Source organism: Syngnathoides biaculeatus, chromosome 5 (assembly GCF_019802595.1).
Source record: "Syngnathoides biaculeatus isolate LvHL_M chromosome 5, ASM1980259v1, whole genome shotgun sequence".
Taxonomy (NCBI): Eukaryota; Metazoa; Chordata; class Actinopteri; order Syngnathiformes; family Syngnathidae; genus Syngnathoides; species Syngnathoides biaculeatus.
The window spans coordinates 26,972,394-26,992,598 of record NC_084644.1 but is presented as its reverse complement, the minus strand read 5'-3'; the positions used below and the strand labels follow the sequence as shown (position 1 = coordinate 26,992,598).

The 20,205-nt window shown below is 41.0% G+C and overlaps 1 protein-coding gene across 1 annotated transcript; it reads right to left on the bottom strand.

Moving 5' to 3' along the window:
- Window positions 1-2,211: 2,211 nt before the first annotated feature.
- On the bottom strand, window positions 2,212-19,672 carry sh3d21 (SH3 domain containing 21). The gene is made up of 17 exons (XM_061820213.1): window positions 19,494-19,672; window positions 18,226-18,383; window positions 18,080-18,137; window positions 17,897-18,006; window positions 17,539-17,629; window positions 16,982-17,043; window positions 16,867-16,906; window positions 15,938-16,032; window positions 15,180-15,281; window positions 10,779-10,830; window positions 7,633-7,683; window positions 7,405-7,522; window positions 6,717-6,882; window positions 6,283-6,351; window positions 5,626-5,738; window positions 3,810-3,873; window positions 2,212-3,718 (listed from the first exon to the last, which is right to left on the bottom strand). Exons 1-17 carry the CDS (start codon window positions 19,507-19,509, stop codon window positions 3,686-3,688), a joined length of 1,398 nt encoding a protein of 465 aa, XP_061676197.1. The 5' UTR covers window positions 19,510-19,672; the 3' UTR covers window positions 2,212-3,685.
- Between the last annotated feature and the right edge of the window lie 533 nt (window positions 19,673-20,205).

Sequence of the window (20,205 nt, the reverse complement as noted above, 5' to 3'; positions counted from 1 at the left end):
ATGCGTGTGGTTCTGTGGTAGCTCATACATACATTTAAATACCCACAATGCCCCCCAGCAACATACTGTAATGGCACTGAAGTCGATTCCCATGAAGTCCCACATGCTAGTCTCTCAGTGACAAACTTGTCTTTGTCCGTTGGGGTGCCCTCTGTCATTATTTCTATTTTCTATCACTCGAGGCAAACCCCCACCCCACTCAAACTCCCCAGCATTCTTCTGCCTTCTTGTCACAAGATGACTTGTTTAATATGGTGAAAGAGACACACACCATTCATTTTTTTATCTGCAAACTATTGAGGAAATTTATTGAGTAGTCCTATTCAACCCCCACTCCCCCAAACCGCCCCTCCATCCCAGAGGATACATGCCTCTGTTATAAAAATAGAATGTTCCCATGGCAGTTGTGGAGATGTGATAGCTTCCAGATGATATCCAGATGGGCTCCAACTCAGGCTACACTTGTTGGGTTACAAAATATCGAATATCACTGATGGCAAGACAAATATACTCAATATAAACATTAAAACAATGAATCCCCATTTATTGCAGTGGACACTTTCCGGACGGAGCTGAAATATGGGAAATTCAAGATATCATATACAAATCTTTTTGTTAATAGTTTCATCCTTTCAATGTGCTAAAAGTCTGTATTTTAATTTTCCACATTTAATCTTGTTAAACAAATGGACTGTAAATTAAAAGTGAATACTTAGTGATGATTGTGATACTGTGTGTTGTGAACACAATAATTGGTATGAAGTTTGGATGAGAAGCAACGTAAAGTGTTTGACGCTTAGGCTCACTACCAAAAGCGTTCCAAGATGCTGGACCCGGGATGCACACCTTCATTATGCCTTGAAAACTCCTTTTAAAGCAGAAAATATCTGTGGGATGACCCCCTGTTTTTAGGTTGGAACACTGACGTGGGAAAAGGCTGGGAAATTTCCAGGTTTTTAATTGGTTTTAAAGGAAGACTCTCCCCAAAAATCATATGTACAATAAACCCTCCAATGTGAAGTAATATTATTACATATTTTTGGACATTAATTGAAAATAAAAATTGAAAATAAAGAACATATTTGAAAACCAAGCAAAATCTGGATATGTGCCAGCTTTCAGAGCCAAACGTGGAAGAAACATCCTTGACGTCGCAGGTGCTTAGCATTACAGACCATTCATTCTAGCTAAGCCAAGATGCTGGCTTCATTTCTGCACCAAAACTGAGAGAACACACCCAAATTTCTCCTTCTTTAACCTCCCGTGGGGTCAACCTGAGAGGATAAAGCTGTGGCTGTCACAGTTGAGGCTCATTCATCAGTGGGACATTTGCATGCATTTAATCATAAGTGGTTATTAGCCACTAAGTGATAGCCTCTCGTGCTAGTACGGTAAAGCAACAACATATGTTATGAGCCGCAGCTGTTCAATTCCGGACTTCCGTGTGTGGAGTTTGCATGTTCTCCCGTGTCTGCGTGTGTGTAAACTTGGTTCCTGCCCGTTGACATTTGGGATAGGCGCCAGCACACCTTCAACCATCGTGCGGCCAAGAAAATGGATGGATGGATATATATGTGTAACACTTCCCGGTTACTATTTATGCAATCCGCGCCTGCAAGAGCCCCCCCCCCCCCCTACACACACGCACACACACACACCTGGCGCCGCTGGATTGCAAGAAGCTTTGCTGCTTGAAAAGTACAACATGGTGTTAAAAAAAAAAAAAAGTCTGGCCACCTGCTATATGTTCTCTACATCCAAACCAACTCCTCAGAAAAGCATCAAATCTCCACGGTCCATTTCATGGGACTGTTATTGTTCATCGTCAGCACCATGTCCCTCCCAACACGTTGAATTTCACTTGTGTGTGTTCTGGCTCAAACGCTTGAACATTGTATTTTTATTTTGTTTCCTTAATGGTTGGTACACTAATAACAGGGAGCAGCATCAACTCTCTTTGCTGGCTCTCTGAACACAACACTTCCTGCTTACTATTTATGGCGATCCCCACGTGCGCCTTTAGTGTCTTCTGAAAGTTTCATCTCTGTGTTTAAAATTTAATCTGAAATGTTATTTATTCTGAAAGTCTCGACTTCATGTCAATCATGCTAGAATGGTAGCACACACATTGGCAGTGTTAGCCAAAACCTTAGCTCTTTCTAACTTACTCTAAAAGCACACTAGCCAGGTTCAGTGCTCATACACAAAGAGTCACAGAATGTTATTTTATTATTTAAAAGCATAGTATGGAGTCTTTCTGGGTTATATGAGAGAACTATAAACATTTTCGAGCACTGAATATTAATGTTCAAGAAAATATCTATGACTTTAAACTAAATGTCATGTTACCAAAAGGCAAAGTTTATTAACTTTTCATATTCATTACAACATCACACCTTCCAAGTCTGCAATGCGTGCTCAAATCACATTCAAGCAAATTATAAATCCTTTAATGGCCCAGCGATTGGTCTGGCAACCAGTTCAGGGTGTACCCCACCTCCTGCCCGATGACAACTGGGATAAGCTCAAAAACTCCTGTGACACTTGTGAGCATAAACGGCTCAGAAAATGGATGGATGAATGGTGTAAAGATTACATTATTTACATACAAAAATATTTCAGTTCGGTGCCAAGTGGTAAATTGAAACTACAGTAAATTATATATATAGATATATCCATCCATCCATTTTCTTAGCTGCTTATCCTTACAAGGGCCACAGACGTGCTGGATCCAACCCACCTACCAATGGGCAGGTGGCAGGGAACACCCTGAACTGGTGAGCAGACCAATCGCTGGGCAAGTATCAACACCATCACTGAGCAGGAATCGACCCCACGCTGCCTGCACCAAAGTCAGGCGTGCTTGATCTCTCTCTCTCTCTCTCTCTCTCTCTCTCTCTCTCCCTCTCTCCCTCTCTCCCTCTCTCTCTCTCTCTCTCTCTCTCTCTCTGAACACCTCCCTCCTTTGTCAGAACAGCATCCTTGAGGGAAAAATGGCTAATAATTATAATAATCATAACAATCGTAGCTTCTACAGGCAGTATAAGTTTTTGAGACGCAGCATCCCAAGTCCGTGGACATTCACAGCTCATTTTGTTTCCATGAGGCTAGTTGACTACCAGGTTTTTCCTCATTTTGAAACAATTTTTGCCGCATTAATGCATTAATTGGAAATATTATTTGTGTCTTCAGAACCAAACCTTTTGATTTGATGATTTGTTCTACCTTGAGGCAACAATCAGGAAAGGTGAGCTTTAATAACCCAATGGCGCCTCCACGTGGAAATTAAGAGTATGATATTCTTGTACAAGGGTGAACAAAACTACAGAAAAAAACTATTATACGTCTGTACAGCCACATACACACATATAACAAGATTAATTGTTATAGAAAAATAAAAACCCAGAAAAAATATATAATAAAAATAAATGTCGAACTCTCTCACTCTCCTTTTGTGTTCATTTTTGAGCAATAATGTTCATAGGTCAATATGACCTGCAATCATCAAAAACTATTTTAACCCTCAATTTTTGTCAATTTTTTCAAAAACAAAGGAACACACTAGTAGTACAAACAGAATAAATGTAATCCTGTTTTTTCTCTTGATTTCTGTAGAGGTCAATTTGACCTTGCGTGTGACCTTTGCAGTCCATGGGCAAACTGCGGGATTGGTTGTGCTTTGAGATTAATTTTTCAGTCTCAATGTGATTACTTCTTCCTGTGTGGAAAAATATACACACCGCATCAGTATTGCATTTAAAAATGATCAATATCGCGGTTATGCTTGCAAAATGTCAAACTTGACTGACCTCCAGTGTCAGTCGCTTGTTTCTCTCGTCGCGCAGTTCTTCCTTCAGTTCCTGCATGCCGTGTCTGACCAAATACACATGCAGGAAACTTTTATTACTACTAGTTAATTTTGTTGATTTAAAGTACCACAACACTAGGACGCAAAGGTGCTATCCAGTATTATGTAAATGTGACTTGACAGCGACGACGGGTGAAGATCAGATATTATTTCCAAGCAAATCCTGGTCATCGTGGTAATGAAAGCACGAGTTGGGCCAACCTCATTTCAGCATGCAACAAACAATTGTGAACGCTTTTTCTTAAAATGGAACGTTATTTTTGTTTTTGAATACCAATATGCAGATCTTTATGCTCGTTAAGGATGTGCTTTAGGTTTCACAATGATTTTTTGGCAAATAAATCGCCAATATGGCACGCATGTCCGAAATCGGCTACCTCAGTTATTACTTTTTCTGTTTCCAAACAAAATGGCCATAATCTTCAGTCTTTCATTTCAAGACATAGTTAAAATTGGGCTCGACGACATGAGTCATGTCATTAAAAAAAAACATTTAAACCATGCCGGCCGCAAAGAGGGACAGGGGGCTTCTAAACAAAGTTTTTGTTGTGGCATAAAGTTAACACACAGTTTATGTTTGTTGACGTGGTAACTAACGCTAATGTTCTCTTATTTATAGATGTTTGCCAGGTCTTTCTGTAATACACTCTAGTTGAATTCTAATCTATCAATATTTGTTTCAAACAAGGATTCAACAGGGATTATTGTTCATTCCGAGTTTTGATTATTGAGAAGAAAAAAAAAAACTCCCCTCAGTCGAGGGGTGAGTGAAAGTCAAGCAGGTTCATTTCAAATATGTGCAGGAAATAAAATAATAATGAGAAGAATGCTGTTGCACTCTGACACGAAGGCACATCCCAATGTTCGGCATCAGAAATGAAACGTGGAAGTTTTTCTCCTTCTGAAACATAACGTTGATTAGCAGATAGTCTTTCGGAAAAGCCAACATGCTGCTATAGGCATGATGACAACTGGAAAATGATTCAGAAGCTCCGCAGTGGAGTGTTGGCATAGAGGTGAGTACTGTGGACCTGAGCGTATTTGAGGTTCACCATTTGCAAAGTCACCTGGTATCCAACACCCAACAATCACCTACAGTATTTGCAGATTTTTGGCGAGAGCCTAACCCTAACTCCCACTTCGTGTTAATTTTTTTTTAGCTGATGTCTCACTTATTCAGTTTTGTTTTTTACATTATATTCAGCTACTTCGTGAGGCCCCGTAGCTCAGTGGTTAGAGCACTGGTTTGGTTAACCGGGGGTTGTGGTTTCATATCCCACTGGGGCCTCCACTCCCTGAGAAGGGTTGTGTCAGGAAGGGCATCTGGCGTAAAAATTGTGCCAAACATATATATGCGTTCATCTGACATGATACGCTGTGGCAACCCCAAAAGGGACAAGCTGAAAGAAGAAGATTCGGCCACTTTGTGTTTTTTCTTCATGGTAATTCCAATGAGTTTCAATTATTTGTAAATTTCTGGTATTGGTGTTTGGGCCTGGTCTCTATCCTGTGAATGGAAGTGGTCCACTGTGTTAAATTTTTTGGGAGAAAAATGAAAACAAATCTCATTTGATTGCATTGGATTTCAGAGTTTTTTGAAAAGTGATATTTGATTGAATATTATTCATAGTGAGGAAAATATGTATTTTATTCATGGAATCGGGAATTATCCGTTTTGATGTTGGTGAGCCAAATAGTGCAATCCAGAAGGAGTGCACTGTTGTTGTGCGTGCTCGAGATATAAATAGGGCACTCACTCGTATCGTGTCTGCAGAATCTCCAGAGCCATCTGCAGATCCTTGATGTCACCCTGCAGGCTCTCCAGCGTCACCTGGTCATTTTGGGCCACATTTTGGACTTCCACCTGCACCTGTGGAGGTACAGGTGTGATTGTGAGTGCGACTGTTGTCTGTCTCCAAGTGCCCTGCGATTGGCTGGCAACCAGTTGAGGGTGTACCCCGCCTCCTGCCCAATGACAGCTAGGATTGGCTCCAGCACTACCACGACCCTTGTGAGTGGCTCAGAAAATATATGGATGGATTGATATATTACATTACGGGTGGCACGGTTGACAACTGATTAGGATATCTGCCTCACAGTTCCGAGGTTCAAATCCCAGCCCCACCTGTGTGGAGTCTGCATGTACTTCCCATGCCTGTGTGGGTTTTTACCAGATACTTCCTCCCACAACCCACAAACATGGATGATAGGTTGATTGAAGACTGTAAATTGCCTATTGGTGCAAATGTGAGAACGAATGGTTGTTTGTTTCTATGTGTACTGTGATTGGCTATTAACCAGTTCAGGGTCTACCTCGCTTCTCGCCCGAAGATAGCTAGTATAGGTTGGAGCGCTCCCGCAACTCTAGTGAGGATGCATGGTGCAGAAAATGATGGCTGGATATTACATCACACCTTTTGTAAGTCAGGCTGTTTATCAGTTTGGCCCTTCTTGGTCACCTCCGGTGCAGAGTCACTTGGAGTCTGTGGAGAAAATATTGCAATTGATGACCACTGAATTGAAAAATTACTGCTCACAGTTTGTTTGTAGTTTTTGTAATAACATTCAACTTAAAGCATTTGATTATCATCATCATCACCAATATAATTGATCTTGGCCTTGAACTGGTTTTGTTCAGTGGTTGAGTGGACGTAAAAGTAAGGCGTCAGCTTGTTGTTGCCACAATTATAGAATGACTTCACATGTGTGCAGTGATTTACCATTCCAATACTTTCAACATGACTAAGACAGGCGTCGTGTGTGTGTGTGTGTGTGTGTGTGTGTGTGTGTGTGTTGTGTGTGTGTGTGTGTGTGTGTGTGTGTGTGTGTGTGTGTGTTTTTTTTTTACCTGCACTCCTACGGCTGCGCCAGATGGGGGTCTCCTTTGAGGGGGCTTGGCTCGGTTGGCTGTCGGGTGGTTCAGCTTGTCGCCGTCTGGGTCCACGGCGTCAAAATGGTCACCGTCTTTGTCCTCTGGGGATTTCGGCAAGTGAGGGGATGTATCGCCGTTGGCTCTGCAAGAGTAATATTGTGATTGTCCTGTTTTTGAACTGCACTACAGTGCTTGAGTGTGTTCCACTAATAAGTGTGAAAGGTAAAAGTTAACTGTTGCTTTGTACCAAATGTACTGCGTACGGTTATACAGGGAACAGCCTTTAGGAACTCTTGAATTTAAGGTGTCTTTGTTTTGATTTTCTGAGCCTGCGTGCAAATTCTCACAGGAAACAGGAAGTAGGCTGCTCTCGCGTGGTTGGCCCAATCTGACTCATCTTAAACGTACCACTGTTTGCCACTAAAGGTCAGGCATCCTGGCATTATTCTTTTCTAAGGACACAGCGGCAACCAAAACCTGAATTTGTAAAAGGCTTGGCTGTCAATGCCAAGCAGGAGCGTTCCTGGTATTTTCTCCTGTGACCTTTACTCACCTATTTTTTTTGTTGTTGTTGTTGTTTTTTTTTTTAAGAAAGGTTGCCAATGTTTAAAAAAAAACAGTTTTATTTATTTATTGGGGAGGTGGGGGATCGGGAATGTCTCACTTGGATATCCCTTTGTTGGCTTTGTCTTTGAGATGAGTCGGGCTGAGTTTGTTGATGCTTGGAAGCTTGACTTTGGTTGGAGGATGGCTTCGCAAGTCCTTAAGCTGTGGTTTTTCATCTGCCAAGAAATATTGTCAGGTTACTCCAAATGTAAAATCCGTTTTTTCTCTGGACACAGTGTGTGTGTGTGTGTGTGTGTGTGCATGCGTGTGTCCAATATCATCATACCTATTGTCTTCGTCGAGGCAACTTTGTCCATGGCTGGGCCGTCTGTTTTGGCTGGAAAATGCAAATGAAGAAGAAAACTGAGATGAACCAGAGGCAGTGCAACTGACTGTAAGTCTATCTGCTAATTTTACATCAATGAAGAATGAAACCAAAAATAATTCATAGATGAATGAAAGTTAAAAAAACAGAAAACAATCATGTGAACATGAATTTACCTTGTGTTACAAAAAAACATTTGTAAATAAACAACCAATGTTTTTTGTATTCTGAAAAAAAAATCTCTCATTTAGAGATCCATCCATGAGCCGCATATCCTTACAAGGGTCGCAGGATTGCTGGAGCCTATCCCAACTGTCATTGAAGTAGTTGCCAGCCAGTCGTACGGCACATGGATACAAACAACCGGTTGCACTCACAATCACACCGAGGAGCAATTTTGAGTCTCCATTTAATGGATGTTTTTGGGATGTGGGAGGAAACCGGAGTCCCAGGGGAAAACCCACACAGGCACGTGGAGAACATGCAAACTCCACACAAGTACAATTGAAAAGAAGATATCAAAAGACACATTTGAATTTATCAGAGGCAATACAGTATATAGCTAACAAAACCTCGAACCCACGTTGGTGATACAAGAAACAAAAAGAAAATAAATCAGACTATTTGACATAACATAAGATTTCTGTGATATTTCCCAAAGAAGAAGAAGAAAAAAAATGGAGAAACAAGGAAATGTTTTTCCAGGTTTACAAATAAACCGACTCAATTTAGGAAAAAAGATCAAATTGCTACATATGGAGCTCGTCAAAGAACAATCATAGAAAATTGTAAAAATCGTTGTTGATCAATTACATCTTGAAGCTGTTTATGCAAAAATTAATAGAATATCTTCAATTTGCTATCTAAAATCCAAAAATGTGATGCCATTCTGTGGGCAACATTATTCGATACATCTTTTCTTTAAAATAGGAGTTCAGAACATTCAGAGAGAACTAGGTTCTCCCATCTCATAATAATAATAATACACTGTATGTTTTGTTGTATACTCCTTATAGTCAATAAGTACATTGAACATTGCAAGAAAAGGACGACCAAAATCAAGTGAAAATGCTTGCTGACTGTAGGTCAACACAAAACGATATGAAGAAAAGCTGCGTAGGAGCAATGCTGGTCTCAGCTGGGACCAACTGCAATTGACACATAGCTCCCAATTGTCACATCAATATTTCTCAGACAATTAAAAGCTCAGACACCAATCTCGTCAGTGTGCTATTATTTACCATACAAATCCAAACCAATATGCACTGAGATATCACCAAAAACCAGCGTGACACTTACACGAAGCATATTGCAGCGGTTGAGGAAGCTCACCATGGGTATTCACCGCATTTCCTTTCAAGTGTCAAATCACACTAACAGAGCAGTGACGCTCAGACTTGTGCCACTCTCAGAAATCTGTTCTGTGACAAGATGCCTCACTCCCCACCACTACTCCCCACGCCTCCTCACATCCCCACCCTCCCGTTTCCTTGCAAGACTCTCAAACAGTGTCACATGACCTCTTACCACCACCCAACTCCTTGGGAAACTGTCTGGGAAAAAAAAACCTGTGGCATCAATCCACTATCAACCAAAATAGTTTGCATTCTGAAAACACTAAATCTAACAATAACATCTTACCCTAACCTTGTTTTTTAGACTTCCTGGGAAAAGTCGTGTAACTGTGGCACCAATCCACTCCCAATAGTGGTAGTTATATTCCATAAACTCTAACCTTTACCCCCCTACCCCCACAGCCTAAACAACTCCCTTTGAAGAAAGTGTAACTGTAGCAACAGCAACCATGTTAAAGTTGGTTTCTAAATAAACTCAACCCCTTACACCTTAAACTAGTGATTCTCAACGTGTGGTACAGGTACCACTAGTGATACATGGGCTGCCTGTAACAGTATAGTACGTAAAACAATCACAGAATACAAAACATTGCCCGTCAAAACATTTCCAAGACTGACTTAGCTCCCACTTAGAATCTTTGTCAGGCTAGTGAAGTGGTATCACTGTCTAGAATGAGTACGTTTTTAACCGTACAAGTACAGATGTGCAGCCTCCCTACTCCGAAATAAATACAGTGTAAAGGCAAATTTCCACACACCCAAACTCACCAACAGCCGAAACCTTAACCCTGTGCGCTTGTGGCATTTTCTGAGAGAGAAAACACACATAACTGATGTAACCGTCAATGAAGTTTGGATTCTAAAAACGCAAACCTTAGTACAGTGATTTCCAACCTTTATAGGGCCAAGGTACATATTTTACAATTGAAAAATCCCAAGCCACACCAACAAAAGTAAATGTCACCAAAAATGGATCGATTAATTACTGGATGTACTACCTGCTGTCTAATAGAAGAGGATTTTTTTTTTTTGCTCTGTCTGTCATTGTGCCTCACTGGCATAAATAGATGGATAAAAATACATAATTTCTTGGAATAAATGTTTTTTTTTTTTTTTTTTTTTTAGCAATTACATAAAATTGGATAATTTCCCACGGCATACCTGAATAGCGCTCACGGCACACTAATGTACACCAGCACACTGTTTGGGAATCACTGCCCAAGCACACTGATTGCTAACCCTTTCAGCTTACCCAATATCCACTAAACCTACAATAAACCCGAGGCCAACATTGGCTTTTACGAGCAGTGTTTAGCGTGGGTTGTATTGGAGTTATGACTTCCCGCTTAATTTTAAAGAGTGTAAATTAACACATTCATAAGCCTTGGCGACAGACGTTTCTAAAATAAATAAAAATTTTAACTATGTCCTCTTAAAGAAAATGTCTGCTTTGCTCTGTTTACAGTCTCAAAATTTGAAAAGCAATCACCCAAGACTTCTAGAAATTTTCTCACGAGCAGTGCAAACATTTTTTTTACAAGTACATAATGTGAAAAAGGAAATAGGTTGCACACCCAACTGCAAAGTCACCTACTTGTAACCCAGTAAGAGCAAGTGTTACTCGTCAACCATGTCATGAACGTGACAAGTGAAATGAAGCTTACGAGACATCCTTCCCAATGCGGCTTCCAGTCCATAGAAGTACAATACAAGTTTTCAAGTTTTCTGTTCAAATGTGTCACCAAAATGTACCTGAGACATTTTTGTTGATGTTGCGTGTGGGCGGTAGGCTCTTGTTACCAGACTGTAGAACAGAAAGAGAGAGAGAGAGAGAGAAAAAAACTGAAGTCAGCCTTCGTGTATTCAAGAAACCACTGATTTATTTATTTTTCTTAAACTCTTTGGTGTGAGTAATTTCCAAAATACACCAAACTCTGAGTCACTGCATCCTGGCAGCGAGTTGGATAGGGATAAGCTTTTAAGGACAAATTGAAAAAAAATTACTTTAAGGGAGACATACTGGGTATTTTGAGGCACGGTGGAGCAGATGTAGAGTGTTGGCCTCACAGTTCTGAGGACCGGGATTCAAATCCTGGCCCGCCTGTGTGGAGTTTGCATGTTCTCCCCATGCCTGCATGGGTTTTCTTTGGGCACGCCAGTTTCCTCCCACATCCCAAAAATATGCAACATGAATTGGAGACTCTAAATTGCCCCACGGTGTGATTGTGAGTGCGACTGTTGTCTGTCTTCATGTGTCCTGTGATTGGCTGGAAACCAGTTTAGGGTGCACCCTGCCTCCTGCCTGTTGTCAGCTGGGATAGGCTCCAACACTCACACGAAGGTCGTGAGGATAAACGGCTAGGAAAATGGATGGCTGAATATTGGGTACTTTTTTTCCACAATATAAAACATTTCCCAAGTTGTCTGAAAAACAAATCTGTGACATTCTTATGTCATAATACACAAAGGACAAATGATTGCCCAAGATCTCTGTCATGAATTTTGTCTTATGCAATTCGGCCAATGCTCTACCCGACCCTTCATGACAATTGGGGTTGGAGGTACGAGGTGAGCAGGTACTCTCCAACAGCCCCTTGTCTGAAGAGAAAAGCAAGCCCCTCTAAATGTGAAGTAACAGGTTGTATTTTCACTCATAGAGATAGCACTTGGCACTTTATCCTCTCACTTTTGTACAGTGCAGACGCTTTCCTAGTTGCTCTGCTTGGTTCACCTTGGGTTTCCTGCTGATAAGCCTGTTTTCTTGCTCCAAGTAAGTTGGAAGAAGCACCTCCTTGATGTTTTTAAAATTGTTGGACTGTAGGTTTTTAAATACTTTTTGGTAGATGCACTCAGTTATATCCATACACCAGTATTTGTTTTTTGCTACCCCCTTCCACGTTAGCATGGCCTGTTAATGAGCACACGCCTGCTATTGGCAAAGAGACCAGTGACAAGGTGTCTCTCAAGATCACTGAGAACTATCGTGGACTGCTACAGAGGATGTCAGTTCTGGAAAATGCACTGTTTTTAAGTGGATGTAAATGTACAATTGGGGAATTATATCACTCTACCTTTGTCTCAAAAGCAGAAGTGTGCTAACAGACAGCCACCCCGAAGTGGGCAAATGTGGACTGTGGAAAAAAATGACACTCCAAATATTAATAGTTGCTGATGGAGCTGTCAAGGATGTGAAACATTTTGCAGTGAAAAGAACACCTTCTTCTTTTCCTTTCGGCTTGTCCCATAAGGGGTCACCACAGCGTGTCATCTTTTTCCATCTAAGCCTATTTCGTGCATCTTCCTCTCTAACCCCAATTGCCCTCATGTCTTCCCTCACCACATCCATAAACCTTCTCTTTGGTCTTCCTCTCGCCCTTTTGCCTGGCAGCTGCATCCTCAGCACCCTTTACCAACACACTCACTCTCTTGCCTCTGAACATGTCCCAACCATCTAAATCTGCTGTCCCCCTAATGAGCTCATTTCTAATCCTATACAACCTGTTCACATCAAGCGAGAACCTCAGCATCTTCATTTCTGCTACCTCCAGTTCTGCTTCCTGATGTTTCTCAGTGCCACCATCTGTAATCCGTACATCACCACTGTTTTATAAACTTTGCCTTTCATCCTTGTGTAGACTCTTCTGTAACATAGAACAACAGACACCTTCCGCCAACTGATCCAACCCGTTTGGACCCGTTTCTTGACTTCCTTACCACACTCACCATTGCTCTCTATTGTTGACCCCAAGTATTTGAAGTCGTCCACCCTTGCTATCTCTTGTCCATAGAGCTTCACTCTTCCCCCACCGCCCCTCTCATTCATGCGCATATACTCTGTTTTACTTCAGCTAATCATCATTCCTCTCCTTTACAGTGCGTGCCTCCATCTTTCTAATTGTTCGTCTACCTACTCCCTGCTTTCCCTGTAGATCACAATATCATCTGCGAACATCTTGGTCCAAGGGGAATACAGTCTAACCTCAAATGTCAGCCTAGCCATTACTACTGCAAACAGGAAGGGGCTCAGAGCGGATCCCTGATGCAGTCTCACCTCCACCTTAAATTCTTATGACACACCTACAGCACATCTCACCGCTGTTCTGCTATCCTCATCCATGTCCTGTACTATTCGAGCATATTCCTTTGCCACACCAGACTTACACATGCCGTACCACAGTTCCTATCTTGGTACTCTGTCGTAGGCTTTCTCTAGATCCACAAAGACACAATGTAGCTCCCTCTGACCTTCTCTGTAGTTTTCCACGAGCATCCTCAAGGCAAATAGTGCATCTGTGGTACTCTTTCTAGGCATGAAACCATACTGTTGCTCGCAGATACTTACTTCTGTCCTGAGTCTAGCCTCCACTACTCTTTCGCATAACTTCATTGTGTGGCTCATCAACTTCATTCCTCTATAGTTGCCACAGCTCTGCAAGTCCCTTTTTTTTCTTAAAAATGGGAACTAGCACACTTTTCCTCCATTCTTCAGGCATCTTCTCACCCACTAGTATTCTGTTGAACAAGTTGGACAAAAACTCCAAAGCCACCTCTCCAAATTCCTTCCATACCTCCTCCGGAATGTCATCAGGACCAACTGCCTTTCCATTTTTCATCCAGTGAAAAGAACACCAAATGACAGTATTTTACCAATGAGACGGTGTCTGATTTAAAAAAAAAAAAAAAAAAACCCAAATAATAATCCTGGAGATCACTGCTGAACCTCCAACTGTGAAATCTGTCATTATACACACAGTAGTAATCAGAGGTAATGAAGTAAGACTTAATTGATCTCACAAAAGTGTTTGGATTTTGACTGTACCTCTCTCGGTGGAAGGATTTGAAGATGAAGGTTTCAGTAGGCTTAGTCAATTAAATAAGTGGCTCAAAGACGTTTGTACTACACTATTTGTGAGTTTCATTGACAATTCCTGTTTTTTTGTTTTTTTTTGTTTTTTTTACAAGGCAGACAGGTTCTGTCCAAATAGTGAAGAGCTTAAGTTATTGGCTGCCAGTATCATTCATCTTCAACATACATCCTTGACACCAATCCATATTTAGACAGTGCATGAGCACAACACTGAGTATTACAGAAACAGCACTATAAGTGTGAATAGATAAGATTTTCAGGGTATAACACATCCATCCATTTTCTTTTTCCGCTTATCCTCACGAGGGTCACGGGGAGTGCTGGAGCCTATCCCAGCTGTCAACGGGCAGGAGGCGGGCTACACCCTGAACTGGTTGCCAGCTAATCGCAGGCCACATGGAGACAAACAGCCGCAATCACAATCACAACTAAGGGCAATTTACAATGTCCTATTAATGTTGCATGTTTTTGTGTTGTGGGAGGAAACCGGAGTGCCCGGAGAAAACCCACACAGACACGGAGAGAACATGCAAACTCCACACAGTTATGGCCGGTATTTAACATTGCACTTCAGAACTGTGAGACCAACGGTTTCCAGCTGTGCCACCGTGTCGCACTATTTTTATTTTATTTTATTTTTTTGTAAAATCTAAAAATTGTACAACAGTAAAAGTAATTGTGTCTCAGAAAAAGAGCAGGTACTTTTCTGTTCTTCACTTTGTGAAGTTGTATGACTGTTACACCGATGATAGCTGTGCTAATTAGCTGCATCGGTAGTTAGCCTATATTGTAGGAAAGCTAACTCTCATTGCTGGTTGTAAATTGTTATTTCAAGACAGTGTTGTAGTACTATGCTAACATTACCTTTAATTTGCTTAAGAGTGATAAATATTGCACTTGGAGATGTGATATTTGTATAAGAAGTATTACCTCCCGTAGTAGTCATTCTGTAATTTTACCTGCACCATAAAAAGAAGAAAAAAAACTCACGCTGCTGAAACTGTTTTCAAAACTGCAGGATACCTTGGAACTGGGAACTGGCCAACTTTGAAGTAATGGAACATTTATTTATACTGTTGTGTCACAGTCTGGCAAAATTCTGAACAGCTTGCTTCCAGACACATTAACAGAAAAAACAATTTATTCACTTGGGGGTTTAAATTTGCAGTCAATGGTTTGGCAGACACTCCAAAGACCCAAATATTTGTATACAAGAGAATGAAAAAAAATCTCTAAAACATGTCTCCTTTAAAGCTCATTAATTATGGTTTTGTCGATTGGCTCACCTTTAGACTGTCCATTGGCGGTATCACCATGACGAAGTTATCGGGGAAGAATCCGCAACGTCCGTTTAGCTCACCCTCCCACCAACCGTCATCTTCGGTTTCCTTTAGATGCAGATGAAAGTGGAATTTACCTCAAAAGTCCCCCTGGCTTCCATTGGGACAACTAATTGCTTTCTTAAAAAGATTTATTGAAAAGAAAGCAATCACCCTCAAACATAAACACAGCCAAAACCCATTTTCTGCAATGACCAAATTAAGTCTCCATATCGCAGGTGTCAAATTTGAGGCTGGGAATATTTCAAGCATTTTTGGTGGTGGGGGGTGTTACAAACCCAATTTACTGTTCCTTGAACAATAGTTAAAATGTGTCTGCATTTCCTGAACACGAGGATCGCGGGCGTGCATAATGAAACAATGTAACATTTATGTGGTTTCACAATCATAACTTCACATTTATGTGGTTTCAATCATGGCGTGTATCCTGTACGTATAATCTGTAACTACATTGTCCCAACACAAAAATGAGTTTGACATCCCTGCTCTACAGTCTTTGTCAAATTTCGCTCATCTCATTCACGATTGGGACATTCATCAAACCTTTTACGTATCTTGTGGTGCGTGACTTTCTTGAGCAGTTCAACTAGTTCAACTGGTTTTTACTAAAATGACAAATACGGCATTAAAAAATGAGAAAAGGCACTCGATGGTGTCATAGCCAAAGAATGTCTGGGAAAGCGATGACACAAATGTTCTTGAACCTTTCGTAGTATGACAACAACGTCCCCAATCTTCAGATCCAGCTCGTCCGTTGCTTTAGCCTTGTAGTCGAACATGACTTGACAACACTCCACCACTGAGGAAAGAAGATATGGTTACATGTTGCTGGTAGTGGAAATGAAAGGTTGACTACAATACATTGGATTCAACTCATCTTCAAACATACACTACAAGTGTATATCAATAAATTACAATATGGTGGACAATTCATTTTTTTCAGTGGGTGAAGAATTTATGTTTTGATTAACAATCATTTTTCATAAAATAGGATCGATATATGGAGAGTATTTTATATAGAAACAGGGTTTTAAAAACTGTGCACAACCATGTCTGAAAGTATAAGAGCATATCAAAACCAATGCTATCTCATTTCCCCCCGCCCCCTTCTCATTATGAGCCCTAGAAAAATTAATAACCGGGAAACTAGTTTGTGTGCAGATATGTTTTTTTTTTTTTTGAGCAAACGTGTTGAATCAACACTTCACCCATGCTTTAATTTACACAAGTATCTATACTTCTATTGAAGCGTGAGTGCTACTGCCACCTCTGCTTTTCAGTCACCCCACCACAGAGAAAACACACATGAACTGACACAGTATACAGTCGCTGTCATCAAGCGTTTCAGAATTCAATTAGGATTATTGTTCTTTTAAATGAATAAAGCATGTTGGAAAACCCTCAATTCCTGAAAGTTAACGTAGAGATATGAATAAACCTACATCAGGTGTATTTTCCTTATTATATCTGACCTCACCCACAATGAATTCAGCACCAGAATTTCTGCTTGTCACTTGTCGAGCAGCTGTCAAGCTTTGACTAGACCTGTCTGTCTGCTTTTGGAAACTGAAATCTCCTCAGTGTGAACAGACAATCCCATGAATATAATTTTAGTATTATGAGTGTCACCTACCGTTTTTTGCTTTGCTTCGGACTGTTGCTCTCTGGGATATCTGTAAAACCGACAAAAACAATATCAATAGAGCAATGACGGCCAAGTATCGGACAGAAATGTTGCAGTACTGTACCTCTTTATTGAAGACTGCGTCACTTAGCTTCGGTCTGGCCTTGCTGTCGTTGTGTTTGCCATCTTTAAAGACATAATCAGTTTAGCATTTTGATTCATATATAGCACATGAAACTAATAAAAGCAAAACACGTAACAAGCTCATCTGTCCAGGATACCTGGTTCTTATTGGGGCTCATTTGGTTGAATTCCCTAGTAAGGGTTTTTCAAAGTATGCCTAAAGTGCCTGATTCAAACAAAAATGGCCAACATCCTGTTAAATTTCAGGCATGGGTCTGTACAACTGCATTGCACAGCTTGTTATGATAGACATGTTCAGACAATATCACGGCAATCAGTAAAACTGGGGTTGGATGAAATTTTATTTTTTACTTTGTTTGTTGAGACCCCCCCACAAAAGAAACATTTACACCAGGATATATTAGATGTGAAAAATTGTAAAAAATTGGTGGTTTTATGAGTGGTATTATGGGAGAACCAAAGAAAAATATTTATTTGTAGAAAGAAAAGGGGCCTTCGCAAATTTACTCATGCTCTGAAAGTAATGTGTGGACACACCTTTAGGGGCGACAAAGATTTCTCTGACAAAGTTGGATGGAAATGCCCCCACTCTGCCATTTTTGATGCCCATCCACCATCCATCTTCAATCTGTCATGGCAAAGACTCATCAAACACCAAGGAAACACACTGCGGTTGTATGCTTGACAATGTGAAACTTAACCCATACTGGAAATTAGAGTCTGTTATTGTAGTGGCTCATATCCTCTCAAAACCCCTCAGGGTCTAATTCTGTTTACCTGGCACCAAGATGCTCGGAATACCCACACAGTAACTCTCACCTGAACAAACTCGTGCATTGCCCTGATTTATTTATTTATTCAGATTTTTGAAGCTGCTAAGAGGCTGAAACCATACCTCGCTGATTATTTCCACCTTCTCCCCAACGACCAACTGCAGTTCATCCTCGTTGAGAGGGCTGTAGGCAAACACCACTTCGCATGTCCGTACTTGTTTCATCCTTTTTGCTGGAGGGACAGAAGAATATTTTACAAAAGGCAAGCACAGCACGGCAGCTTTACTAAGGATTTTGACGCATACGTGTTCGGATGCTTCTTGGTTCCCTCTTGCTGTCCCCCTTCAAATAAACTGGCACCTCCTACAGAGACAGAAAAAAATAAATCACAGTGATGAATGCAGGTAATCACCATACGGTACCATTAGTGCGGTGCTTTTGGTCTTCGGACCTTTACAAAGTTGGCCGGGAAGATGCCTCGTTTGCCTTGCACCTCCCCCTCCAGCCAGCCGTCCTCGCTGGCCTTGGTGACGTTTTTGACTACATCTCCTGTCCGCACCGTGATCTCGTCCCCCATGGTGCCCTCAAAGTCAATCAGCACCAGAACCTCTGTGGCACAATCAACAAGTGAGGCAGAAGAACTCATTCTTTTGGGTTGCCTTAGTGATGTGTCCAGACATCGAGTGTCCAGTGACAAACCTTTTTTTTTTTTCCTGTATGCGGTGGAAGCCTGAAGCAAACGTCTGAATTGTTAAGGATCTTCGATAAATGAATCAGCCAATAAATTTCTTGGCTCAATTATAAACTGATATCTAAGATGTCATTTTGGCCATGCTTTATCTCACACACATTAAAACCAGCACACACACACACAAAGCTTGCATGCATACCTGTAATAATCCCACATTTGCCGCGTTTCACTTTTACTGGTGAGCTAAACTTTCAGTTTAATTATAACTATCTCACCAGTCTTTGTTTTTTTTCCAAACGATCAATTTAGATGTCACCGTTGTTCTGTCTTGTGTCTTAAGTTGGAAAAATCAGGCAAGACAAATCTAAATTGGCAACTTGTGTCATTCAAGACGAAGTACAGCTGATGATCATGAGTACCAAGTCAAAGTCAAATTTTAGCCAAGCGAGTCCCAATTCTGAAAATTGGCAACCCAAGTCGGACTCAAGTCAAGTCATGTGACTGGCCCCCTCACCTCAGTCAGAGGCAAGTGGCCACTGAGCTGAGAATTTTAGTGTCAGCATCAGATTTCAACTGGGATGCAGAGACACTGAAAGAGTCACAGAAAGGCATAAAAGTGAAACTTTTCAGTTCAGCTCTTTGCTAGGGAACAGCAAGTTGTGAAAAAAGTATTAAGACACTGAACAGTTGGAAAGTGCATTCTCAAGTTAAGTCAGTTGTAAGGTCAGTTATAAACTCACCTATTAAGATAAAAGTGCGTTTTAGGTTGAGACTGAAACTTTACCGGACTACCAAGATGTCAATCACTTTTTGGGAGTACAGTAAAATATATTATAACTAATGTATTTCCTTTTAATCATCCTAGAAATCTCTGTGATCTTAGAAAGCATGGTTATTAACGTAGACTGGTTAGAATCAAGTTTCCGAATAGCAAGTTGTTTTAACTTAGCAGTGAGTGTTTAGTGTGTTTATATCCCTGAAAAGTATATTTCACGTCTTTACATGAAAAAAGAAGAAGGCAGGCTCACCCATTGTGTCCGACATTGTCTCAGTCTGATGTTATCACAGAATAACAAAGCACTCGCGATCACCGTTGTCTGCGACCTTCTTCCTACTTGTCAAACATTAACAATCAGCAACGATTCCTGAGGCTTGTCATTGCAAGTTGAAGGTGAAAAGGAAAGAGGGTGGAGTGAATGGGAAGGAGGGAGGGACTGAAGTAGGGTCAGAAGCTACAGGCTGAGGAAAAACAGGTGGGGCAGGTTTATAATGGCACCGCTCAGCCAAGTCACCTCGTAAGTGTTTACCACCTTGTACACAAGGAGATGACGCACTGACAAAAACAGGGATTAGATGGAGGTGGCTGGGAAGTTTTGGGCACAAATTAATCTTGTTGGACATCTTCAGTTACTGGATGCATTTCTCAGAGGAAGTCGAAGTACATGCTGATAAAATGAAAAGAAATCTTGAGGCAACTGGAAAGCAGAACTGAGTGACATAAGAAAGAATTGTCACATGGCAAAGAAGGTGGTGTGGGGGGGCAGTTCAAATACCATGTTGACATGACTGAAGAGGAACATGTTTAATTACTTCATATTTGCATCTCCTGTGAGGCTTAGGGCTACGACTGCTAATCAGTCAAGAGAATCTATACCTGCAATAGGCACAATACATAGTGTAATTACGTAGCCATTCGTTGGCATCTGGAACCTTGACAAACATACACTGTCAGATTAAAAG

Bases quoted from the DNA above. Each gene is read 5' to 3' on its own strand.
- sh3d21 (XM_061820213.1), bottom strand. The intron at 18,007-18,079 runs GTATGCGTCAAA...CTGTCCCTCCAG, and splicing joins ACCAAGAAGCATCCGAACAC to CAAAAAGGATGAAACAAGTA. The intron at 16,907-16,981 runs GTACAGTACTGC...TCGGTTTTACAG, and splicing joins ACGCAGTCTTCAATAAAGAG to ATATCCCAGAGAGCAACAGT.